Below are 25,703 nucleotides of genomic sequence, written 5' to 3'. Positions count from 1 at the left end.
TTTGAAGAAAAAGAACTTTTTTTCCAAGCCTGAAACTGGGGAGCTGCTTTTTTCCTGAACAAATGGAGTCCCTCTCCTCTTCAATACTGCACTGAACAGGCTCTTCAATGGACAGACATTTTGGGGGGCAAGGGAAGAGGGGGCTAGAATTCCATAGAAATGCGAATTGCACTTGGGGAGACTTAAACAAGGATTTTCAGAGGGTATTAAAAAAGATTGACTCTTCTCTAACCCAGGACTGTCCCAGGGGGATGTTTCTATCTAGATTAAGTATAGGTATTGGGAGTTCAAACTGTTATTTTGGAGAAGTTGACAAGTACCTAAAACCATTTTCAGCCTTTGAGCTGATTGGCAACTCTGCTACTGCAGAAACCCCAAGAAACAGGAGGGACCCGGTTTATGTTGGAGAGAGCTGGGTAGGGGAGAGCACACATTTTCTTGGCCTGCAGAGCCCCGGTTTTCTGCACAAGGTCAGACTGGGTGGCTTGCCTGAAAATGAGAGGGGCAAAACCCGAAAGCGCTTGACTGCTCTTTCAGAGAGGCCTTTTGGTGAGGGGAGGAGAGGAGAAGCCAAGAGAGGGGAGAGTTGGGAGGGGTGACTGGCAGGATCACCTCCCCAAGCGAGCGCGGCATTCATTCTCCCTGAAACACAGCGCCCAAGGAGCAGAGGTTTCAAGCCAAAGAACCAAAATAAAAAATAAAAGGGAAAGAATTCCTAGAGAAAGGAACCGTGAAGTCTAGAAAGGCAGAACGAGCGGTGGAGAGGGACACGGAGAAAGAGGAGGAGGGAGGAATAAAGAGGAGGAGGGGGAGGAAGAAGAGCAGAAAAACGGAGAGAGAAGAGGGGAGAGGACAGAGAGAGAAAGAGAGGAAAAAACATGGCGCTTGCGAGCTGTATGTGCAAAATCCGCAAGGAATTGCAGTAAATTCCTTTTTGTTTGAAGAAAATTTACAACTTGGTAATAGACCTTTTTATGACCTATTTGCGGTCGTCATTGGCTGCGGCTGGTCATGTGCAGGCTCCGCTCGCCTTCACGGCCTTTTTCCTGATTTCCCAGGCGAATTTCCCCCCGCATTCTGCCTTCCTAGAGCCTCACCCCCTCTTTTTCTAACCTTTGTCTCCGCAGAGGTGGGCTCCAGTCGCCGGCTGCGGGATTGCGGGGTCCGCGGCGGCCTCGGCTCGTGCCCGGCGCCCAATTTGGCCCCACGGCCGCTTCGCCCCGGGCCGCGCCGCTGCCGCCTCCGGAGCCGGCGGGGAGCCCGGCGGGCGGGAGAGCCCGGAAGGAGCCCGGGGCGCCCAGGCCCCCACTGGCGCCGGCACCGCCCGCCGGGAGCCGCCGGCCTGCAGCCGGGTGGCCGAGACGCGCGGTTCCGACGCGGCTCCTTCTCCAACATGAGTGGGTCCCAGCCGCGCAGAGCGCGAGTAACTGGGCAGCGCCTAGTGGATTACAGCCGCCGCCGGGGACGACCGCCGCCTCCAGCTCTGCACCTCCGGTAAGAGCGGCCCCCGCCCCGCGCTCCCAGCGCTGCCACCGGGAAGCTCGAGGTGCCCACCCGTTCGGTTAGCTCGGGGAGCCCGACCCGAACCCCCACACTTCCCCGGGGCCTGGGAGTGCCTGTCTGCGTCCCCTGCCTCCAGATCACTCAGGTTCTGAGCGGGCGTCCCCTGGGGCCCTGGGTGGGGGCCGGCTGAGCTCAGAAACAGAAGGGAAGCCCTATTTCCTCTGGAGATGATGAGAGGTGGATAGCGGCATAGATCGAGAGCCACAGGATCCCCGCCCTGGAAGACTGTGCAGATGGTTTCTGGAGCTGTCAGCTTTGCTGGGGGTCACTACAGGCACTCTGAAGTCTAGAGCAGTATTTTGCGGTTGGTCTGTGGTCAGAGGTACCTGGGAGGCTAACAGGTGTTTTCTGAGGGTTGGAGCTTGGGGGTGGGGGTGGGGTGGATTCTGTGTATCAGGATGGTGCTACGTTTGTTCATCTAGGCTTTGGTGAGTGATGCTGATTTTTAGAGTTTTTGGTTTATTGGGCCTTGTTTATGGGATGGAATTTTAAATATTAACTGCTTCTCTAGCTCTCAGATGATTTTCGTAACAACTCAAGAAAGGTTCCACACACATCTGTCAGGTGAATCTGGGTTATTCTGTGCCACAAAATGGATGCATGTTTTGAGAGGTAGCAGTAGAGCAGAGGATCAGAAACCCTGGTGCAGGTCTTGGGGAAAAAAACAAGAGACGTTTCAGAAATTCTAAGCATGCTTAATAAGTTCAAGCATCGTGTGTGTTTCTTATTTGTCAGAGTAGGAAAAGAGTAGACATTTTGCTCTCTAAATGTACTGTTGTGGTGTGTGTGTGTTGCCTACAAATGAATAGCATAGCAATATTACCAACTCGACTTCAAAACTAGTGAACCAAAATATCTATGAATCGAAAGAAAATTATTTGCAGAAAGAAATGCTATTTTCTCCTACGGATTTTGAAGGGCACTAGAGGATGCAGTTCTCAAATCCCATTGCCTCTTCCCTCATGGACACGTGAAATATTAAAACCTCAGGACAATCTGCCGCATTGCGCATGGGGTTGACCTGTGCGTGGCGGAGCATTGTTTTTTCAGGAGCCAGCGGAAAAGCCTAACTCACTGTTCTCCCAAATATCCTAGTGTGACCATGCTGGCCTTAAACGCATTTCTGAACAATAAATGACATTTTTATAGAAAGGTATTTTTAGTAAGTAACAACGGAATCATGCTCGTTTCAAAATGGAGGGCTACGATTTGTGGCTAGTTGACGTGCGCAATTGTCCTCGATCACTAATTATGATCATTCACAAATGAGAAACTGATTTTTAAGTCCAGAATGTCTGTATTTTGTAAATATCTCTGTTAGAGTACTGCTGAGATCATTCTTTCATATTGGTATCGAGCATTATTACCTACTGAAAAACAGGCCTCTGGACTGGGGCTCCCAAGGCCCTCCCCTGGCGACTTCAGGAGGAGTCCCTAAATTGCCTGGAGTTGTGATGGGGGTAGGGACGAGTTGTGGCCGTGATGGCCAAGCCCTTGTGTTCCGAGTTTCAGTAGCCTCTCCCTGGGTTCAATGACTGAGCGCGCCCAAGTGACTAGGAACCTGGGCGGTCTGCAGGTCCAATTGCACAGCAGAGGGTGATGTCATGGGCAGATATGGAGGACTAAGGGGTTTTTCCTAAGTCCCGTAGTAGCATTAAGAGCTTAAATAGTCAATTGCATCTAAGGGAATAAATACGCTGCCAGTCACATCTGAACTCAGGCCACTTAGTCCAAGAGGAGACTAGTCAACGCTTTTGCCACTACCGGAAATGCCCCCACTGTCCCTGTTAACCCAATTTTTAAAAACTCAAACGAAATTAAAAATATAGTTGGACCCAAAGAGCTCACAAGCCGGGGAGTGTAATTCCCAGAGTCCTCGAACCGAACCTCTAACCGTGTATAGAATAGGGAACCAATGGCACGTCCGGGCCTTAGTGTCAGGCAATGAGATGGGCTTGCGGTCTCCCGGAGGACCAGGAAAAAGAGCGAAGCTCGTTGTTATAAACGTGGCCAAGCACCAGGGTTGAAAACCGAACGTATTTTCCTGTCAGATGCTCCTCCAAATAAATATATCTCGCCAGAATTCTGTTTTCCGAGCTCGAGAAGCAGGGGAAATAGGAACAAAGACAGTATTTCACTCTGGGCTGGCAGGCAGCTGCTAGAGGTATTTACGGCCTTGCCGCAGTGCGACCGCCGGGCAGGGCACGCGGGGGCACCGGAAGCTGGGGAGAAGCCACCAAGAACTCGGAATTCCGACTTAAGTCCAATTTAGGGCCAATTTTCCGAAATTAATGCGAAAAGATACCCTCTTTCTAGTAACTGGTCTCTTGGATTTCATAGTAGTGCAGAATGTGGGAGAAGTCGTACTCTCTGGACGTAGGGTGGTTCCCTCTCCCCCTCACCCTCCCCCCACAAGCCTTGATTGATATGAAACTGCTGATCCAAAGGACAGACAACCTTGAGGGTTTACTGGAAACATGGCGATTTTGCTGGTTTGGCGGAACAGGGCTGGCAGATCAGAAAGGACGCGTGAAGCTTTTAACAGGGTTTCCTGCAAAAGTATGTTTCCTGTGTCTCCAAGATGCGGCGTTCAGGCTCTTCTGCAGTTACGCGCTGCAGCAGTGTGCGGTGCTGCACACTGCCCAGCGCTGCGCACACCTCCCGCACAGCTTAGTGCGGGGTTGCGCCTGCCTAGCTCGCTCGCCCAGCGTCCGGCGCATGTGCAATGAAATAACCCAGCCTAGGGATCCAACCAGCAAAGCACGGATAGGGGGAGGGGGCGAGTGGACTCAGAGCTGGAAGATAAAACCCGATCTCTCCACTCCTCCTTGCCTCAGGATTCGCTCCTGATCTTTCCTTTATTCCAGCCTTCAGTCTAAATATAGCCAAACATCTTGCCCTTGACCACGTTATTTTCAATCATCTTGACTCACCACCTCACCCAAATTTAAATCTGTACTTTAGAAACAGTATGCAAATACGAGCTAGTGACCAGAAGAAAACCAAATCTTTCTTTCATGGTGTTAAACATACATACATTTCTAAACACCTTAAACGAAGATTATATATATATATGTATATATATATGTATATAATCCTCAGGGAAGTGTATAGATTTTTTTCAGCCTGGTGCTTCTGCTTTGGGAAAAGGCCTTTCCTCTTGGCGCCTGTTCAAACCGCCAAACTTCAGGCCAATTCTTCAACCGGACCATTCTCGGATCTTGTTACGCCAGCGCAGCACGTTCGAAGGCTCTGTGGGGACCAGTGGCTCAGCAGAAAGCGGTCAACAAATAATAAATAAATAAACGCACGAACTGTAGGGTTTTTCCGCCTGGGCTCGCCTAATTAACGGAGGATGCACACTCCTGGGTCGCGAGCCTGCTGTCAGTGCTAGGGGTGGGACTGGGGGTAGGGGTGGGGGCGGCCAGAAGGAGTCGAGAGGGCCCTGAGGCCGCCCCCATGGGAAGGGAGGACCAACTCAAGCCTCTGGCTCAGGAAGACCTCTGCCCGCGCTAAGAAGCCGGGGCCTCGGGTTTCCGGGGCTGGAACAGTCCCCCTGCTCCGCTGTCTGGCGCCTTGTCCAGGAGGAGGCGCTGTAGGACAAGCGTCCTGTCGGCTACGGAGGCGCGGGAGATGCCCCGGGCGCTGGCGGGCGGGAGCGTGGGAGGGACACTGACCCCGCCCCCTCCGTCTCTCCGCCCTCCACCCCAGTTCACAAAGTGTTTTCCGCCAACGAGGATAGTGGGCGATGCGGCGCCCTTTCCCGAGACTGGCAGCAGAGGCAGCTCGGGGCCCAGGAACCTGAAGGCAGGTTCCGGGGTGGCGGGCCACCTCACTTCCTCCGCCTTCCCGGAGGGGGCGCGATTTCTGGGCTTTGGGCTCTGAAGAGCAGGAAGAGGGTCTGGTGGGGCAAGCCACGCCCAATCCCTACCAGCCCCTTCATTTGGCTGCTGTTCTTGCCACTTTCCTTTCTTGCAATTCCTGGTACCTAGAACCGGCAGCCTTGAAAACCCGAGCGTTCAGCGTCGCCTGCCTCAAGCTGATGGGCTCGCTCAGGCTCACTTAGAACAAGGCCTCGGCCCCGGGACTCCCTCGAGGCTCCGAGATCCAGGGTGACTTCTTGCGTGCGACTTGAAAATCCCGCAGTTACTCATCTTTCCCCTTTTTCACACCACCCCCACACTCTTCTTTACCCATTGCACCCATTTCAGGCCTTTGGTGGGCTCCATGGGGGTGTTTCTCGCATCAGCGGTGACATCCCCAACTGGCTGTGATCCAACCTTACTGTTCCTTGTTGTCTCCTTGCAACACAGTCTTTTGCTTCCCTCATTTCCCTACGTTAGAGCAGTGATTCTTAATGAAGGCCCGCATTCAAGCCTCTTCTTTATAATGCACGTTCCTTTGTTTCATGCCAGACTTACTGAATCAGGATGTCCAGAACCTGCAGTTTATAAACACTCTCCACCATGGCAGTTAAGATGTATGCTTATGTTTGAGTACTGGTTGAGGGTCTTTCCTGTGTCTTTTATGATTCTGTGGTCTACAGGGGCCAAGTTCTCGCTACCATTTAGCAATGCCCCTCCCCCTAGTTAAGGGAGCTCCCTCCTTCATCCGGTTTTCTAGGGGATCTTCCTGACCCAGGGATCGAACTTGCGTTTCCTGCATTGCAGGTAGACGCTTTACCATCTGAGCCACCAGGGAAAAGTCATAAGCTGACTAGTTGCTACCAAATTGGGAAGGGGAAATTGACCGCTTGCTAACTCAGAGATTTTTTCAAAGAGGTGAATAGGTTCTAGGTACAGACTGCCTCCTATCAAATTTTTTCCACTGAACTGTTGTGTGAGCTTAGGCAAGTAGGGCAAACTCTCTGGGCTTGTTTCCTCATGTGGAAAGCAGAGATAATTAGAGTACCTTCAAGGGTTGTTATGAGGATTTTTACTTACATAGCACTACTATGTGCCCAGCACTATTCTATTTTACATATATTAACTCACTGATTAGGCACTTAAAATGGGTTTTTGGCACTACCAAACATTCAATACCTGTTTCAATCACATATTGAATAACAAGCATTCAATAGGTGTTTCTTATCATCAGTATCCTTTTTCTGTTTAATAATCGGGCCTAGCCTTTTACAGCTGTGAGAGACCTGGTTCATGCACCCAGTCCCTGAATTGTACAGAGAAGACAGGCCCAGGCTTGGTCACAGGAGAACATGGATCTGGGGCTTCCCCTGTTGTGGTAGTGGGTCTCGTGGGCCCTGCTTCCTTGGGTCTCATTGTCTGGCACCTGCCTACAGGTAGACTGAAGGGCTACATCCAAGAAGAAGGTGCCCCTAGCTCCTCAGTGGGCAGATACCAGGTAGCAGAAGCCTCACACCCACACAGGCACATCCATGACTCTTACAGAAGGCTCAGGTCTTACTAGAGAGCAGGCCACCTTCTGGAGCCACCTTCCTTACCACTACCCAGTCACAGCCTCTTTTACAGCCCCAAGGCAAGTACCCTTTTTTCAGTATCTTGAAAGCTGGGACAGAGTGGAAAAGCCAAAGGCCAGTGGCCAACACAAAGGAGGCAAGGAGTGTTCCACAACCTTAATCTGCTTGTGTTCCAAGATCTGGGCTCCAGGGCCATGGCCGAGCCACAGCTCCCACCTTGGGCCATGGTGATGTCAAGGTGTGTCTTAAAGAGGACTATCCCCCTCAGATCTCCATCAGCCCTTCTATTTTTTGAGATACTTTATATCTTTTAAAAAGAATTATATAAATACTATCTCAGGCTATAACCCACACATATGTACACCCCTCCCATGCAGCCAGGTTCTACCCCTTACCCCTGGCCTCCAAGACTGATGACTACAGACTTTTCCTAAGAGGGCCTCTGCAGCCCTTGGCCAAGCTGCTTCTGCCTAACCAGGAGTCCACCTGGGTCAGATTTTCTGTCCAAACACACCTTGTCTCTCCTGCTATAAACCATGTCTAGCAGAGTTTGGCCCATGAAATTGGGCCCAAACTGGGCCCAATGCTGCAGTTGCCCAGTCACCGCCATCTCCTGATCCATCTAACCTCTGTTCTTGATTCTCAATGGGCTTAGATGGCTATTCCACACCCTGCTTTTCTTGGACCCACTGGAGTTTTTTCCAGGCCTGGCCCCCCATTAGAGGTCCCGCCCCAGAGCCCGTTCTTTTGGATGCCACATCTCACTATTGGAGTTGTTACCTCCGGGGTTACCTCTCCTTCCCAGAAGACACCAAGGCAGAGTTCCAGTGAGCAGACCCTACTGTAGGGGGAGGGGTGGGGGTAGCAGGAGAAGTGTTGTGTTCCTCTTTCAGCGATAGACTATAGTGTCAGGAATATGAAATTATATTTCTCTCATGCTTGGGACTCCCTGTTCAGCCCTTCTCTGGCTCTTCCCCAGTCTGTGTCCCTAAGTGCCAGGCCTGGCGGTTTCCTTCCTACACCTGGTCTAGGGGATTCATCTGAAGTCTCATTCCCACTTATCCTGGTTTGGAGATAGTTTAAGAGAAGAGTTCAGCACCACATCTGGGCAAGAGGCCTCTTGCACGTAAAGGTCAGAATATCCTTTCCTAGGCCATATAGCAAGGAGAAGGCAATGGCACCCCACTCCAGTACTCTTGCCTGGAAAATTCCATGGACGGAGGAGCCTGGTAGGCTGCAGTCCATGGGGTCGCTAGGAGTTGGACATGACTGAGCGACTTTACTTTCACTTTTCACTTTCATGCATTGGAGAAGGAAATGGCAACCCACTCCAGTGTTCTTGCCTGGAGAATCCCAGGGACAGGGGAGCCTGGTGGGCTGCCGCCTATGGGGTTGCACAGAGTCGGACATGACTGAAGTGACTTAGCAGCAGCAGCAGCAGCAGGCCACATAGCAAGGGCCTCTAGGGCAGGCAGAGAACGGACCTCGTTACATTTGGAGTGCAGCTGATGCCTCCTGGGCCCCTTCACTTTCTCTTCCTTCCTGGGAGTGGCTCTGGCATCTGGGTTGGGAGAACCCTGTGGGGGACTCTAGCTCATGGGAGCTCTTTGAGCAGAAACTCCGAGAACTGGCTCTTCCCAGTCAGATGGGGAAGACAGTGCTCAGAATCTCACTGTACCCAGCAACAGGTTTCTAAGAAGGCTTCTACCTCTTCTCCCCACCTCGTCTTCATGACTTACCACCACCACCATTGACAGTCCTTGGAAAAGCCCCAAGAAATCGGCCCAAGCTAGGCTGCTCTTCTCCCTGGTGCTCAGCCTTCTTACTAGACAGAGTTTGTGCTTCCCCATTCCACACTGTCATTCATCTAAAAAAGCCCAAAACTGGGGGCAGGGGCCAAGGGAAGATCGGAGGAAGGTGTACACTCTCCTTAACCATGTTGTCTGACTATCCTAAGATTAGAAAGTGATTGAAGTTGTGTGCCTCAATGTCTTCCTTTCTTTCCTCCTTTCCCCTCAGCAGAGCTAGTTACTTTCCTGTTATCATCTAAATATACAGAGTAGGCTGTATAATTTTATTCTTCTTATGTAAGCCACAGTGAAGACTGTGGGCAAGTCCCAGTCATCATCTTTCATTATCATTCATTCAAAAAATGTCTCTTGAGCCCAGATTAGGTGCCAGATATTGTTTCAAACACCATCTCCTCAGTCTGGTCTTCTCTTTACACCACCCTTGTCCCATAAAAAGCTCATCACAACTGCTTAGAATGTCATATATCCTTTGGTTAACTCAGTTTTATTAAGTTAGGAATTAAGGAAAAATAAAGAAGGCTTTCCCAAGCCCTCAAACTTTTTAAAAAATGGATTATAACAAGGACTTGTTTTGAAGCTGCTCACCTAGTGCTAATAGAGTCAGAAAACAGTTTTTAAAGGATTGATCTTTACTCATATTTTAAAAACAGATACTGCCAACTGTAAAAGAAAAAGGTACTTCTAAGTGGGCTAATGGGGTGGGGGTTGGGGGAGAGAAATAAATGCCATACAGTCTGGACTAATAGCTCCCTGCTTCATATCCAATGAATGTGAAATTAGGAAATGGGTTTAGAAATGCACAGAGAATGGGTGGAAATTAGAATGCAAAGAGATTTTAGTAGAAAGGAATCTCTTTCATGGGTTTGATAGGACTTGCTGATGAGAACTTTCACAACTTAATTTTATTTAGAAATCTTAGATGTATATGTGCTCTACAAAGCTACAGAGAACATCCATTCTTTTAATTGGAATAGTCAAAATCACATGTTTCCACACTGTTTGGTAGCAACTCTGGTGGGCTGTGGAAGGATGCTGAGGGGGGCGGTGTCAATTCTCTTTTCATTCACTCCCTTTGGTGGGAGCTGGGGGTATCTTTCCCACCCCCACCTACCCCAAGCACAGAGTCACACTCTCGATGGAGCAGTGCTCAGGCCCAAGCTCTTTTCTTGGTTTTCTCAGCGGGAGAGCAGCTGCCTCCTCCTCTCAGGCTCTCCCTCTGGTGGGAGTGGCAGTGTGCGGGGTGGGGGTGGGGGGAGTGGAGGGGTAATATCGGGGAGAGATAGGATCTTACCCAGATTTGGACCCCAGGCCCTGTGGGACTGGGGACATCTGACTTCCTGGGCTTGGGTTCCTAAGAGCCTCATTTGCTTCCTCACACCCTGTCCCCTTCACACCAGGGCTGTTTTATTGTTTTATAACCTTCTTTAGAGCTTCAGTTGCCAAAGATGCCCGATGAGGCTATTCTCTACTTTCTCACATCACCAAACCCCAAGTCTTGCTGTTTTAAGCAGTTTGGTCACTTGCAAAGGCTTCCCTTCTAGATCTAAGCAAATTACAGAAACCTCTAGGCATGTGGCTACCTTCAACTTTTGCTGAGCCCATTCACAATACAGAGCCAAGTGTTAACTCCAATTGCCACCCCCACCCCCAAGCCCACCCAGCCTCCAACCGCTCTTTTCTTATTGAAGCTAAAACAAAATTTGAAATAACTTCTGGTATAAGCCAATAGAAATGACCTTTGGCTTTCCTCCTTATTTACCACATCTAGAGCTAGAAAATGATTGAAATAAAGGAGTTGATGGTACTCACAGCGGATGCAGCCAAAGAATCATAAGACATGCCCACCAACCAGCCTTTTCCAAATAGCACTATCTCCCCCTCTAAACAGAGTCCCTGAAAAGATGCTGTTTGAAAAGACCAGGGTATTGATATGAATATGACTTCCCCCCTTGAATCCTAGATATTTGGAACTATTTAAATGTGAGGGAACAGTTGCAGTGAACCTTTATTTAGTGAATAAAAGTTTAAAGCCGAAGGTTATTTATGGTTCTGCAGAGATGGGACCTGAGTGGCTATTTACGAGCACGTGATTCCAATAAACTTTGTTTTATGGCTTGAGAGTTGACAAGCCAAAATATAATTCCCACCATAAATTAGGTTAAGAGCATACAAGTGCAGATGCTTGGTTCCTGGAGCAGCGATAGGAAAGTGAGAGGCTCCAGCTAGCGCCGGGTTCAGAAGCAGACAGATCTGCTCCCAGCTCCCCTGCCCACTAGGAGAGAAAACCAGTAAGTCACTTATTACTCTTTCCAGGACAACTCCAGGGGTGGGGGATTTATCTGCCCCATCTTTTCTGCCTGGTGGTGGGGAGAAGTCCCATGGAAGTTAATTTTAGCTTAACCTAAATCAAGAAATAGGATGGGAATCCCCTCTCCCTTCTAGACACAGAAAATTAGGAATTGAGGGTTCTCACCTCACCAGAGGAACTTTCTGTCTCTCACCTGCTCAGAGTGACGTTCTGCTTCAGAAGAGGAATAAAATGGGTAGCCTAGGTAGACAGAAAGTTTAAGAATGGAGATGCTCTGCCTCTGCGATTTCTCAGAGAAGCTCCCTGTCCCAGAATAAAACTAGAGGAAACTGAAAGCTGGACATGAGCCCCTGTGAGGACCACTGCTTTGTAAGATTGCTTTGTGGGTTCTCCAGCAAAAATGCTGATGAAATGATGTCATATCCACAGAACTGGATAACAGTCTAAAGCATTGCCATTTACCTTTAAACCCATCGATTTTCCTCTTCCTTGGCTATCATTTGGGTCCTCATTCCCCTTGGAAATTGCTCTTTGTTTTGAATTAGAGCTGAAGTGGGACGGCAAGTCCCAGCCTTGCCTGGTCCTTCTTTGGGAAGAAGACAGTTTTGAGGGGGCACTGGTTGGCTGGGGAATTTGAAACCAATCTGAAATTGGAAAGGGGGTGCTGAGTTGCTCCAGCTCGAGACAGACGGGGAGCTGGGGCAAGGGACAGATGCAGCGGCTGCCCCCTCCCCAGTGGACCTGCGCCCACACAGCCGATTTTGCAAAAGGAAACACACAAAGGCCCGTTTTCTCCTCACTTCCCGTTTTCCCACGGGGGAAACCCTATTACAGACCGCCTGAGTCGGGCCAGGCAAAAAGTAAGGTTTTGCCCAAAGAGGTGCATGGCGTGGGGGAGGTGATGGGGGCATACTCTCCTACCGCGGGTCTGCCCTTGAGCACTGCAGTCTCCCGCTTCGCGGAGAACTTGGCGCAGTTCCTAGGGGCGGGCATCCGAAGCAGGAGGGAGGTCCGGGTTTTGGTGGGGTGTCTGGGCCTTGTCATTTTTCTGTGTATCATCCATCTCTGTTTTATTATCCTGTGGAATTTAAGTGACCCCGTTTTCATTGCAACAGGTTCGGGACCGTGAGACACCACTGCTGTAAGTACCTCCCGGTTTCTTCCGAATCGCGAAGGGGCGGTATTGATAACTGGGCGGGTGTGGGGAGAAGGGCCGAGCCAGGGGCGGTGGGCGGGTGGAAAAACGGCCCTTGCCTCCCCAGGCCTGGGTAAGCGAGGGGAGCCCGTTTGGAACTGGAGGATCTAAGCTGGACTCCCGGGAAGATTTTCTGGGGCCTAGTTTCCAGTCACCTAACTAAGGGAACGCGCCGCGAGCGCTCGCTCTTGTCTCCTTGGGCCTCCCTGGACCTTCCCGGCCTTCCCAGGCCTCCCCAGCTCGCACAGGTGCAGCTCCGCCTCAGCGGACGCGTCTGTGAAGAGCTTGCAGCTAATTAGCAGCCTGCCCTATTAACAAGTTGTGTCGAGCATCGCCCTCTGCTCGAACCAGCCCTCTGCTCGAACCAACCTGCTAAGCACCCAGGCAACGCGATCCCCATTCGCCGCCCAGCCCAGCTTAACCCGGTCCAGCCTGGCCCCGATCTTCTCTCGTTTTTTTTTTTTTTTTTTAAATAAAAGGAATGTGGAGGTGGGGGACGCAACCCTTTACGGCTGCGAGTGTGTTGGGTTGGCCCGCTTCCGGGAAGGGCTGAAAATTCTGAGCTTTACGTGAAAGTCCCTCCTACCCTCTCCCCCGGCCCAGCCCCGGCCTCAGCGATTTGGGTCCTGGGTTGGGGACTCGGGCTGAGGAAGGAGGGAGGGATAGGGCCCTTCTGATTCACTCCTGCTCCTCTCTAACTGCAATTCGAGAATTTCTGCACCAGAGCCGCTAGAGTTGCCGGCAGACAAGGGGGAGGGGTGTTTGGGGGTGCTGTTGGGGGCAGAGATTCTTGGGGTGTTGGGCTCAAAAATTTGGCCCTTTCAGAGTTGCTTATGCCGAGGAAGACAGGTACACTTCTGAGGAGGCCTGTGAACTCTCCAGGAAGGCTATCTCATTAAGATGATGGTGGTGGGGAGAGACTCCAGGAAAGACCCTCATGCAAAACGGAGATGGTTTTATTTTAATGAGAGATGGAATGTGTGAAGATGTTAAGAACCAGGCACCCTCCCTTTCTGGTGAGATGTCCTCTTTCTAGGGTCGGAGAAGATAGGGCTTGGCTCTGGGCCAGATTTCTGCCCTCCAGGCTGGGCAACATAATCAACTCCCTAGGGGCTGTGCCCACCCCCTAGGAGTGGAGGATCCACGCAGTACATAGTTCACCTCTACGAATCAGGCTGTCTCAAGTGAAACAGGCCCTGCAGCTCCAGGCCGGAAAATCCAGCGTCTCCAGAACTCCTGGTCTTGCCCTCTTCCTGTAGCTTCCCTGGCTCTGGGTCCTTATCTCTGTGGATGCTCCTTGCTTGCAAACCCAGGACTGGCACCCCGTAGCTGAACACAGCACAAAAAGCCGGAGACATCAAAAGCATTTGTATGGGCAGTTGAGCGGGAGGTGAATATTTAACGCTTTTGTTCATCAATAACTCGTTGGCTTTGACCTGTCTGAAGGAGTGGAGCAATAAGGTGAAATGCAGGTCACAGTGTCTAATAAATATGAAAATGTGTACCCTCAGGTCCCCACTCATCCCAGCAGGCTCCCCCAATTTTTCTGGATAAAGTCTAGACCCAAGGTCCCCTGGAGCTCTTGGCATTAAAGGAAGTTGGGGGAACCCCCTGGGACAAGGGAGTTGGATGTGGGGCAGTTTCAGAAGGTCTTGTTAGAATTGGCACCCGGGAAATCCCTACAAAATAGCCAAAGCACTGGAACCAAAGGATTGGGGGGAGTGTGTGGGGAGTGTGCACAGTGCAGAGAAGTCAGCCAATTTTGCCAGACTAGGGGTGGGGGGAGTGGAGGGAATTCTCCCTGTTCCACCCCACCAGGCCCAAGTTGAGGCTTGAAAACAATTTTTGAATCATGAAGGTAAAATAAAAAACAAAATGAAATCTCTCTAGCTTAGAGTTAAGGATCCAAAATCCCCATCCAAGCCCAGGTAGCCCTCTGTCCCCGAAATCCATCCCAGTCCTGAGCCCTCTTGGTGCTGTGAACTGAGGGCTGAGCCCCAGACTGCGCCGAAGCACTAGGGCGGCACACTTCGTGAACTTCTGTACTCTTGTTTACTGCTGTCGGCAAAGCAAAAATAATGAAACTTTGTGATATGTTTGTAAATGATTTCGAATGACCCCTCGCCCTGCCCTTCACCATTAGTACACCAGCCCCAGCCCAGGGCAGCTCCGTGCCTGCAAGCAGCGCCTGCCTCGGGGTGGTAAGCAGCAGCCGGACAGAGAGGCCAGCCGGGCTCAGAGCCCTGGAAGGTAAACGTGCGACTTCTTGGAGAACTAGCTTAGCCAGCCAACCTGGCTTGCCCTGGCAGTGGGCAAAAGTAGGGGCAGAGGATATTCTCTCTTGCCTCTTTTTCTTCTGCCACTAAGGGCATTTTCTACTTTCTGGAAAATACCACTTGATGAGGGAGGGGGTGTTATGTGCATCCAGAAAGGGGATAATAAAACAATCGCTATTCTGCGATGGATTATTTTTCTTCTGTTCTTTTCTTTCTTTCTTAAGAAGACTGTCCTGACTCCTTGGCTGCTTGGTAACCCCGGCTCTGGTACAAGGATGGGGAACTCGTTGCTGCAAATTGCCACCAAGCACTTCAGACTACCTGAACTGTCTCTGAAAGTGAGGGTGGCTGCGTCGGGCTGGCGGCTCCAAGGAGGAGAGTCTGGGGCTGGCAACAGTCTGGGTACTTGCTCTGGGTGGAACCTGGAGGCAGTGACGTTGTCTATATATACCCTGTAGAACCGAATTTGTGTGGTATCCATGTAGTCACAGATTCGATTCTAGGGGAATATATGGTCGATGCAAAAACTTCACATTCTCCGCAATAGTCAGAAGTGGAGGCCAGAGGCAGTCGACCGGTCAGTTGCTTCTTTCTGTTTTATTACCTTGGACTCCAGGCAGGAGGATCGTAGGAGCCCAATTATGTAAAGTAGCCTTTTCCTGGAGAAGCTCCTCACCTTCAAACAGGGCCCCCTGTGTAAATCCCTAATTGGTTGCATGAATGCAGGGCCAAAGGGTTAGGTTTGGGGGCACTGGGGAGTGAAGTGGGAGTCAGGTAGCCCCAGGATCAGCTCTCCTCTCTAGGGGCATAAAGTTGGAGGGTGCCGAAAGAGGAGGCTTGTTGACCTTTGCTGCCAGGTGGGAAGAAGGCGAGCCGGGAAGAGGGAGTTTAGGGCCCTTTTGGGGATGCTTTTGAGTGAGGTGGGTTTACCTCACAACCTTCCTGGGCTACCCTCCCGCGCGCTGCCCTAGCCAGAGAATCAAGGGAGCTTCTTGCCATACCAGCAAGGCCAGATTTGGCTACAAACACCCTGGCCTTCGAAGAAAGCTTGGCAGTTACTCATTGCCTAATTTGATTCAGGCCAGCCAGATTGTAGTAACTTTTGGGTGACCCTGATGAAGACAAAGCCGGCGGGATTCGGCCTTTGTATGGCAGAGTCCCCATGCTCCCGCGGGCTGGGTGGGCGGGAGTCCTGCCTGCCTGGGGTTCTCTGTCCAACTCAGGAGTCACCTCCTCCACCCACCTTTTGATGCCCTGCACCTTGATAAATATGGGAAATTCATTCCCTCTTGAACTGTGCGCATTTTGGGGGGCTGATTGCAGTCCGGGTGCATGGAGAGGGCAGTGGAGGTTAGCAAAGTCAGTGGCAGACAAAAGCTGGGGTTACCAGTGGGGAATGAGGGTGCTGGGATTAGAACTCCACTAACATCTGGTGGGAGCCCTCAAAGGTGCCACGGTGAGTCACTTGATTACACGTATGTTATTTAGTTAAATTTGTGAAAATTATGAGATGCTCACCAGCCCGGTGATAAACTCACTCCCTCGCTATTGGCTGGCCTGGTCACATGGCCGCCAACTTTATTCAGTTGACAGCAAGTAGGAGGGCCCTATGGAAGAAGAAAAAAAGACAACACGAGAAAAATTAGTATTTTCTACCTTCTGAAATTAATGGCCATGAGTTCGTATATGGTGAACTCCAAGTATGTGGACCCCAAGTTTCCTCCGTGCGAGGAGTATTTGCAGGGCGGCTACCTAGGCGAGCAGGGCGCTGACTACTACGGCGGCGGCGGTAGCGCGCAGGGGACTGACTTCCAGCCCCCGGGGCTCTACCCACGGCCCGACTTCGGTGAGCAGACCTTCGGAGGCGGCGGCCCCGGGCCCGGCCCGTCTCTGCCCACGCGGGGTCACGGGCCAGAACCCGGCGGCCCCGGCGGCCACTACGGTGCTTCCGGAGAGCCATGCCCGGCTCCCTCCGCGCCCCCGCCCGCACCCCTGCCAGGCGCCCGGGCCTGTAGCCAGCCGGGAGGCCCCAAGCAGCCGCCCCCCGGGACTGCCCTCAAGCAGCCGGCAGTGGTCTACCCGTGGATGAAGAAGGTGCACGTGAATTCCGGTAAGGACGGGCACAGGACCGCTCAGTCTCCACCCTGGCCCGGCGGCCTGAGCCCCTAGAGGGGGTGCGAGTGGGTGGGGGCGTGTGGGGTTTCAATGGGCGCCGCAATTACTCTCTCCATAAATTTTTATAGCCAAGGGAGCAAGCTGGGACCATGTGGCTGGCTGCTTGGCTGTGGGCGCAAAAAGGGGTGGAGATGGGGGTGGGGTGGGGGAGGACTCCATTTTCAGAGTGGAGGGAACGCGGTGGAGGAGAGGGGATTTCCAAAATGCCTGGGAATTCTGGAGCTGGCGGCAGGCTGGGGAGATGGGGGTACGTTTGGGGATCCCTGCCTGCGAGCCCAGGGGAGCAGGTGGGTGCGAGGGGGTGGGAGGGAAGGAGCGTGTGCGCTGGGGAAAGAGGGCGGGCGGGAGGCAGGGAGTAGTGGGCCAGGAGGGAGCGCAGGGAGGGCCCGGCCTCGGGGCGCGCCAGGAAGTGAGTGCCGGTGGCCAGGGGCCTACCCCGAGGTCGGAGCTGACCTTGTGCGATCTGTTTTGTCTCTCAGTGAACCCCAACTACACCGGCGGGGAGCCCAAGAGGTCCCGGACGGCCTACACCCGGCAGCAAGTCCTAGAACTGGAAAAAGAATTTCATTTTAACAGGTATCTGACGCGGCGCCGTCGGATTGAAATCGCTCACACCCTGTGTCTTTCCGAGCGCCAGATCAAGATCTGGTTCCAGAACCGGAGGATGAAGTGGAAAAAAGACCACAAGCTGCCCAACACCAAAGGCAGGTCCTCCTCGTCCTCGTCCTCGTCCTCCTGCTCCTCCTCAACTGCCCCCGGCCAGCATTTGCAGCCGCTGGCCAAGGACCACCACACGGACCTGACGACCTTATAGAAGTGGGGACCCTGGGCCCACCCCTCCCTGAGCTCCTGGCTGAGCCGAAGCTGCGGGGGCAGGCCGGGCCTGCTGTCACCTCCCTGGGCTCTAAGGTACTGTGGGGTGGACCTGGGACACACGCAGGCCTCCCTCGGACTAAGGTTAGCATCCTGCCCGAGGGCAGCCCCCTCCCTGGATCGGGGATGGGGGTGGGAGGGGGCGGGATTCTCTCTCTAAGTATATTATCAAATGGCAGGAGCTACTGAGAACATAAAACCTTGGCGAGTCATTAAACTCCTGAAAATCTCTGCTGTTGGGTTTTGAATTTGCAAATGAAGGTTGGATGCTTTATCCCAGTGTGAATTTAAACGTGCTCCCCCACCCCACCCCTCCAGGGATCTTTGTGGTTTAAAAATGTGCCAGAGTTGAGGCAGAAGCTTGGCCACCTCTGCGCTAGGTGTTTTCAGTAGAAGCAGGAGAGCTGAGCCAGGATTCCTGAACTTTCTGGGTTGTCTGTATTTCCAGTGTGAAAAAATATATATATTTTTTGCTCCCAGTGTCCCTGTGCCCAAAGAAATGAGTCTAAGAAGGAAGCGGAAACGGGTTGTTTTATGTTTATATTTGCTTAAATATTTATTTGTTGGAGAATTGGGGTACAGAAATAACTGACATGGTGTTGCCAAAAAACTTAAATGTGAAAGGGGCTGAGTTTCAGGGAGCGGAATCTGAGGTGCGTGGCCTGACTTCTGGCTGGAACTCCACCCCCTCCCCACTCCCAGGAAATGTATATAGGGGGCCCTTAACCCTTCTAGAGGGAAGGGAAGGATCCACTCAAAGTTGAGTTCTTGAATATATATTTCCACATGTGTGTTTTTCAGCACTGTGCTTACAACTAGTTCTGGGTGATTAGAGGAAAGGGAGAAAAGAAAGAAACAAATGGTCCAACATTTTTCCTTCTGGGGAAAGAAAACAAAACCTCCATGTTCTGGGTCATTAGATAATGACTGAATTTTCTGTTCCAACTGGATTCCGAATGTCCCCAAATACTCCATGTAGCAGTATTTTATAGGAATTGGTGTATGGCTGGTATGGGAGAAGGGATGTGCATTGGGGAGAAAGTGGGAAGATGAGGAAATCTTGCTTTTAAAAAAATAAAAAACTAACTGAATCTAGAAGTCCACAAAAGTTGGTCTTAGGGTTTTTTACCCCTAAGTTTTAATTTTTCAAAACAAATCTAAGGAATTTTTCAACCTGTTAATTAGAAGCGGAATCTGTAAAAGTACAAAAGTTTTCAGGCCCTTTCCGCTCCCTTGCCTTGAGAATAGTGGTTTAAAAACAATCGCTCTCAAACAACGGGAGATATGTTCTTTAGTCATTTTTCTCATGCCTTGCCTGCGAAGGATTCAAAGCTCATTTTTCTAAAATGTTGACCCTTAAGGATAAGGGGAAAGAGTCAAAGGTAATGGCCAGGGTTCACAGACTCAAATGAAACAAGGCTTCAGAAGTTTAAACCCCAAAGCCTCGGGCTCCAAAAAGAAACCCCTGGTTGTCCCTTACCAAAAAGTGACAAAAGTGGGGAGGGAGCAGGAGGGAGATTGAAAAGGAGATTCAGAATTGGGGCTATTTTTCAGTGCTTCAGAAGGTTTCAGAGGTAATTTTTAAAATATATTTGAGTGGAGAGGGAAAAAAGACTTCCTCTACGGGCATGTTCTTTGGTTCTGTGTCTCCTGAGAGCTGAGGGCAGGTATTCACTGGGGTCCCTAGGCTGAAATTCCACTTCTCTAAAGTATCTTCCAAGCCTTGGTCTTTTGTATTAGACCCTAGGGACAGCTCTTTGTTCCTCCTTGGGGTGAGCCTGGCTCTCAGACTTGCACATGGCAATACTTGAATATCGCCACGTCGGGATATTAAAGATGGATATTCCTGCATTATTTGCATCATTGTTTCTATGACAAAAAGCACAGAGTTCATACATAGTCAAGACGTCTTTTTTCTGATGCCCTCACGTTGAGAAGCTGAAAAGGTATTTTACTGAAGTTCGGCTAAATTACAGAATCAGGTTCATCCAGAGGACAAATTTTCTATTCGATTAGCTGTATTTCAGCCGGGAGGACTGACCTCTAAACCCTTAACCTTTTGGACTCTAACTACCCTTCTCTTCTTTTTTCCCTCCTCTAACATGAAGAGCAGTCTTTGGATGTAGCATTTGAAAAGAGCTGCTATCTTTAGGCAAGTTGGAAAGTTGCTCAGATTCTTCCCTAAAACCCAAACTTGTTAATACATCGAAACTTCTCCTTGTGTGTGGGGAGGTATATATTTCACAATGTCCAATTATATATGCATTATAAAAATTATTATATAGATTTCTTCCCTTCCTAGAAGTTCAGGTTACTCATCCCAGCTTCAGACCAAATGCCAAACTACTTAACTGCCTTCACTTCTGCCCTAGAAGAAAGCCAAGAGGTATATTTGATGAAGAAAACCCAAGTTCCTTCTTAAAAATAGCTCCACTACTTTGGAAAGTAATTTTATCAGAGAAAAAAATTCTTTGTTTATAAGTCTCAGTTCTCCTTCTCGGCTTCTAGAGATTCCCTTTTGAAATGTTAATGGTGCCTGCAAGGCCCAGAGGGCAGCCCCCAACCCTGAGGTCCCAATCAGACCCTCTCGTCCATTTGGGCCCACAGGAGTGGGGCGGGCAAGAAGCAGGGCCCCCCAGCCGGCCAGGGCAGGGAAGGAAATGAGTTTCCTTTTGGGAACGTGTTCTGGAGACCTAGGTGTAGAAATGCTCAGTGCCCATTTGCTTTTATTTGTTTCCAGTTTGTTCCCCCAACTATGAGCCAGAAGTGTTTGTTTTGAGGGTTTTTAAAAATGGTATGTTGGGATAGTAACTGGGGGGAGTGAAGTGTTTGCTGAGGACACTGCTTCTCAGATTCCCATCTCACTTTGTCCATTGCAGCCTTTTGTTGGGAGATGACATTGTCAGTCAGCCCCATGGTGTCTGTTCACACAAGATGCTTTCTTAATAGAACTGATCAATGTTCTGCTGCCACTGATTAAAGTATTATTTATACTAATTGTTGCCTGTAGTTTTGATGTAATTCATTGATCTATATTTGAAATAATAAAAGGTGTAGCGAAATCTCCCTTCTATTTGGTGCCTCCACAGAAGCATTCTTCATTAGGTCTTCTAAAAGCTAACATCCAGTATAAACAGTGTATTTTATTATTTTCTATAATATCCCTGATGTGTGAGGGTTAAACTGTGTAAGGCATAGAAATTCTACCATTTTCTCCCTCCCCCATACCTACATACTCCCAATTTGGCTGTTAAATTTTGTGTGCATTGGAAAGCCAGAGGCTGGATTCAGGCTGGGGTGGGGGCGGGGTGGGCATTATTTTTTTTTTTTTTAAGGAAAATAAGTAACTTCCTGGGCTAAAAAGAGGCTCCAGTTTGGCTCGGTGCAGGCCCAGGTCAGCCCCAGACCCCCTCGATCTGTGACATGGTGAGTGAGAGATCTCCTGGCTCCCCAACTCTAAGAGTGTCTGGTGCTGGGCTCTGGGCCAACCTGAGGCTGGCCGTGGCTGCTTGGATCTTACCCTTCTGGTCTCCAGTCTTGGGCTCCTTCTACTTCTGTGCTGTTCAGCCCCACTGGGGCCTCCAGCAGCTGCCCCTCCTCCCCCGAGCGCCCCTTCGGCCCTCCAGACGACAATAAACACTCCCCACTATAAAGAGTGGCGCGCGCTATTTTTTTCACGAGGGCTTTTCACGTCTTGGCCTTGCCTTGAAGAGGGGGCCAAGACAGGCGTCCCAAAATAGATGGGGGTGGGGAGCTTACTCTCGACAAGAAATGAGCAGAATGCAAAAAATCAGACGTGTGTCCTTAATATATGTAAGGGCTTGCCTCAGACGCGTGGACATGTGTATTTATAAGTGCGCAGACAGAAGTTTAAATATTCAGACACATTTTATGATTGTCCTCTGCCCGTCTTCTGGCTAATGGCTCCTCCTGTGCCCACCAATACATCAATACGGTCGTGTGTATTGAATCGCGGGCAGGAATGAGGAGGAAGCGAGTGCTCAGCCTAGCCGGTCGGAGTACAGGACCGTAAATCGGGGACCCTAGGCAGTCAGCGCTTCCCGCGCGCCCGCCATGTTGGGGAGCCCTCCCTGCCCCCCGCGCCGGGCTGGGTGGCCGGGGCTCGCCGGCAGCCGGGGGAGGGCCTTTCATAACCCGGAGAATTTTCAAAGTGCGAGGAAGATGATAAGAATAGATTTCTACAAGTCCCGACCACGTGATTGGCGAAATAATTAATTCAGCACGTCCCTTAAGAAACACGGAGTCGTCATTAATCTGCCACGCAAAGGGCTCTCTCCTACTTGTGCAGGGATCCCAAGAATATCACCCACCGAGGGGGGCTGCGCGGCGCCCCCAGCCCTCCACCCTCGGCCCCCGGTGGCGGCGGCGGCCGCGGCGGGCGCGGGAGTGCAGCCGGCAGGTAAATATTTTGTCGACTTTTATTTCTTCGGATTTAAATCCTTAATGAACTTAGCTGTCAGGGCCGCTGACAAATAGTTCCCTTTGCTTCCTGATTTGGAAGCGTGCGCCGTCAAGAAGTTGTTAGTGGCTTGGATGGTGACCTTTGGTTCAGCAAAGCTTTGCACTTATGAAAAATTACTGAGAGCGGCCGAGTGTGTGTGTGTGTGTGAGACAGAGAGAGAGAGAGTGTGTGTGTGTGTGAGGGTGTGCGGGGGGCGAGGGGCGAGGGTGCGCGCGGGCTGCTCAGAGGCGACAGGAGTAGTAAAAACCCGCCCGGCTGGGGGACGCGCCTGGCGCACGCGGGCCGAGGTTGCCCGGTCGCCTGTGTCTACCGGGAACAATGGTCGCTGTCACGGCATCTGCCGCCTATTCTTAAACCGGTGAGAAAAGGCCCCGGCCCTCTTTTCAAGCAAGGGTCGTAAATTTTTCTTTGCGTCATAATGGAAGGCTATAAAATCGAGTTGAAATTTTACCCCAGGCAGATTTTAACCAACAGATAATGATTTCCGAGTTGCTTCTCCCACTCCCCTCCCTCTCACCCCAGCTCTACTGCTTCTGTCACCCCAGCAAGGAGTCTGTCCCTCTTCCCCCTCGATTTTCGTATCTTTAATTTGGGGAAAAGATCTAAAATAAAGACACGGAAATTCTCTGCCACCCAAGGAGTGGGAGACCCTGGGGTGAAGGGAAGCCTCGGGGGAAGGGAAACGGGCGTGTAGAGTCGGGGAGAGACCAGGGATGAGATGCTGGAGACGTCTCTCCCGCTGGCTCGTTTCAGCCTTTTTTCTCGAACTCGCGAGAAGCTAGCTGTCAGGTCCCACGAACCACCCTGCTCCCACCCCACCCCACCCCAGCTTGCCGGAGGTCCATGCTGGGGGCAGCAGCGGCCATTCTCCTCCTCCAGCTGGTCGCTCCGGCCCGATGCCTCCTTCCCTCTAGTTGGCTTTGAGGATGATATCAGGCGAGCTGGGGGCTGGCTGCGTGTGGTGGTTGTTTTGGGATTGTGTGTGTTTTGATTTCTTTTTTGGCGTGTGTATATTTCCCCCATCAGGACAGAGACAAAGTTTCCTCCGTTATGAATTATACATTCAAACAATAACACATTAATTCAATTATTCAAAGATGACAAATGTTTATGTGCTTTGCAAGTGACTTTGGCGCAGATTCTGGGCACTTTCTCTGAGCTGCTTGCATTTTTTCTCAATGAGAATTGGTTGTCACCCTCCCAACCTCACCCCCACCCACCCCACCCCACCCCACCTCACCTCACCCCACCTGGACATACCTTGGTAGCTCCAGAAAGGAACCCACAAAAAACCTCCCCAGCCCGGCTGCCAGCCCCAGCAGCCAACAGCCTCCCAAGGCCCGGCTTGGCGGGCACCGGCCCGGGCTATTTTATCAGTGTGACAATTGCCCGCGTTGGTGTGATAAATCATCGTAAGTAATTCCTGAAAGGGTGCGAGGCTGTTGGGGGCCGGGCGAGGACTGTAAATCTTTCCGGTTTATTGCTCTATGAACATATGCTCCGATTGAAGAAGGCTTAGATCCTTTCCTGGAGACAAATTCCCGCAAAGGGGCCCCCCTCTTTGGCTGGAGATTAACACTTGCTGCGGGCCGGCTGCACGGCCCCTGGCGGGAGGCTTGGGGGCGGGGTCCTCCGGGTGAGGGTGGACGGGGGTGGGGGGGGCACCCACTGTCCGGCTCCAAGAGGCGCCCTGAGTGGGCCTCTAGCTAGGGCCAGCCAGGTGAACAGAGGAGGGGCTCGCTGACAGGTCTGGGGGCTCGAGCCTGTGACCTCTTCTCCGGGACTTTCCTGTGCTTCTGGAGTGGGAATGCGGAGGATCTTACCCCCTTCTCCCCGCTCTTCTGCGGCGGCCCTGCCCATGCGCCTACCCCTGTCCGAGACCTCGCAAGTGGCAACAGGGCATCTGCTCCGTGCCCGTGCCCGATGCCGCTGAGAAGCAGAGCTGGCTGTGAAAGCCGGACTTCGGGGATGGAGTGGACACCCCCACATGGTGCGGGATTCCCAGTGCGAGTTGAGCTGGGGTAGGGCGGTGGGGGCTCACTGCAAGCCGGGGAGCTGGAGGCTGGCTGCTCGCCCTGGCCAGGAGCTTTTTTTTTTTTTTTTTTGGCCAGGAGTTTTTAAGCTCTTCTTTCCCACATGCAGAGTTGTTACCCTTGTTACCGTAAATTACACCCGACCACTCGGAGTGTGCTGGAAATCTATCCTGGTTTACTATTTATAAAATAGAAGCTCCTTCTTCTCCCAGCTAAGCCCAGCCGGGACCGATCCCGCATCTCCCTTCGCGTTCTTGGAGACGTCGCAGGAAGCGGGAAGCCGCGGCCTTCTGTCACTGGGCCTGTGGGATTCATGGGCCCTGCCCAGACCCAGAGGCTCACAGGTCGCGGCAAATAGCGGCTCCACGCCTCCGCGGCTCCAGGCCCGGCGGGACCCGGGTGAAGTTCGCCAGATGCAGAGAAGGGAGAACGCCCCCGTCTCGGTCGTTGCTTATGCGCTTTTTCTGGCTCTGAAAGTGTAGGCTCATCGGCTGTGTCCGCGGAACGAGCCAAAGTCCCAGACTATGGTGGTGGTGAAGAGGGACGTTCCTCGGGGTCTGTGAGCTGGAGGCTCTCAACCTTAGGACGGGAGCCTGCGCTGTGCCACAACGTAATTGCCTCCCAGGGGAGGGGAAGAGCGGCGCCTTGCCCGGGTGTTTGAGGATGCGGGACCTTGTACCGGGCGCGGCTGGGGAGCTTGGGGAACCTGGGCCTCTGGTGCTCCGCAGCTGCCTCCGGAAAGGCCTGTAAGAAACGCAGCTTCTAAAATTTCCAGTCCCCGGGCCAGCCTGGTGGAAGGCTGAGCCAAGGTCAGAGGTCGTGGGGGGAGAGACGCTCAGCGCCCCCCATCCCACTGCCAGCGGCCAGGCTGGAGCTAGGTCATTCACAGGCCTCGGGATGGGGGCTTTCCTTCTGCCCCAAACCCACCCTGGTCTGCCCAGGGGAAGGGACCGAGATCCCACGCCTCCTGCCCCTCCTCCCAGCCCCCAGGCCTGGCTGCGCTCCGGGGCTGGATGGCGTGAAAGTTTCAGCCTCAATCAGTACAATCTTCCCTCGGGGTCACGTGAACAAATATGCTCGCATTTGAAGGCAGCGTCTGTATTTCCCGACTATGAGGGGGTTTCCGGGGCTCTCTTCAAATCCAGAAAGGGCCACATTCCTAAAGGAAAACAAACCCCGAGCTCTGGGGGTCCTGGGAGGGCTGGGCAGGAACCCAGAAGTGGGTGGGGGCGCGGGTGGCCGCCGCTCTGGGCCTGGGAGCGGACAGGCAGGCGGTAGACCGGCGGGCGTGCAGCGCAGGCAAAGCCAGCTCGGGGACTGCGAATTCGTTCCTCCTACGTTTATTGGTAGTTGAACCTCAGCCTGGTTCCGTTCTACCGGGAATTCCGTGTGCTCTGGTATATGGCCGCATCTTGGAGCGCGCAGGACCAGGGTTGGGACAGCGTTGTCTGCAGACAAAGGGGGAAGGCTAGCTCTGCCCCCCACTGGCGCCCACTCTGAGGCCGAGGACACCAGGTTTATGATAAATTGGGATCCAGGTAAGCAATTG

The 25,703-nt window shown here is 51.9% G+C and overlaps 2 protein-coding genes and 1 non-coding gene across 17 annotated transcripts in view; all 3 read left to right on the top strand.

The window, feature by feature from the left end:
* Nucleotides 1-1,317: 1,317 nt before the first annotated feature.
* Nucleotides 1,318-17,869, top strand: HOXD4 (homeobox D4). 5 transcript variants are annotated; one of them, XM_015474832.3, is made up of 4 exons: nt 1,318-1,494; nt 12,235-12,260; nt 14,458-16,700; nt 17,245-17,869. In XM_015474832.3, the coding sequence occupies exons 3-4, from the start codon at nt 16,259-16,261 to the stop codon at nt 17,577-17,579; spliced, it is 777 nt and encodes a 258-aa protein (XP_015330318.1). In that variant the 5' UTR covers nt 1,318-1,494; nt 12,235-12,260; nt 14,458-16,258; the 3' UTR covers nt 17,580-17,869. The 5 variants fall into 5 exon arrangements, with proteins under 5 accessions (XP_015330318.1, XP_024856855.1, XP_010800194.1 ...); XM_025001087.2 differs by having other exon boundaries at nt 12,235-13,704; XM_010801892.4 differs by having other exon boundaries at nt 12,235-14,564; nt 14,818-16,700.
* On the top strand, nt 15,020-15,118 carry MIR10B (microRNA mir-10b). Its single transcript, NR_030976.1, has one exon. It is a non-coding gene; the product is annotated as a microRNA mir-10b (primary transcript).
* The window catches only part of HOXD3 (homeobox D3), a 25,528-nt gene continuing 17,409 nt past the window's right edge, over nt 17,585-25,703 (top strand). For 8 of the 11 annotated variants that reach the window (XM_059877978.1, XM_059877990.1, XM_059877986.1 and 5 more), the window contains exon 1: nt 17,635-17,722. The gene's annotated coding sequence lies outside the window, so the exon portion shown is untranslated. Of the gene's footprint in view, nt 17,723-23,784; nt 25,693-25,703 lie in introns of those variants that run through there. The other 3 variants (XM_059878012.1, XM_059877991.1, XM_059878003.1) reach the window with 3 other exon arrangements.

This window comes from Bos taurus, chromosome 2 (genome assembly GCF_002263795.3).
Source record: "Bos taurus isolate L1 Dominette 01449 registration number 42190680 breed Hereford chromosome 2, ARS-UCD2.0, whole genome shotgun sequence".
Lineage (NCBI taxonomy): Eukaryota > Metazoa > Chordata > Mammalia > Artiodactyla > Bovidae > Bos > Bos taurus.
The sequence above is the reverse complement of the archived record's forward strand: the minus strand, read 5'-3'. Positions and strand labels throughout refer to the sequence as shown.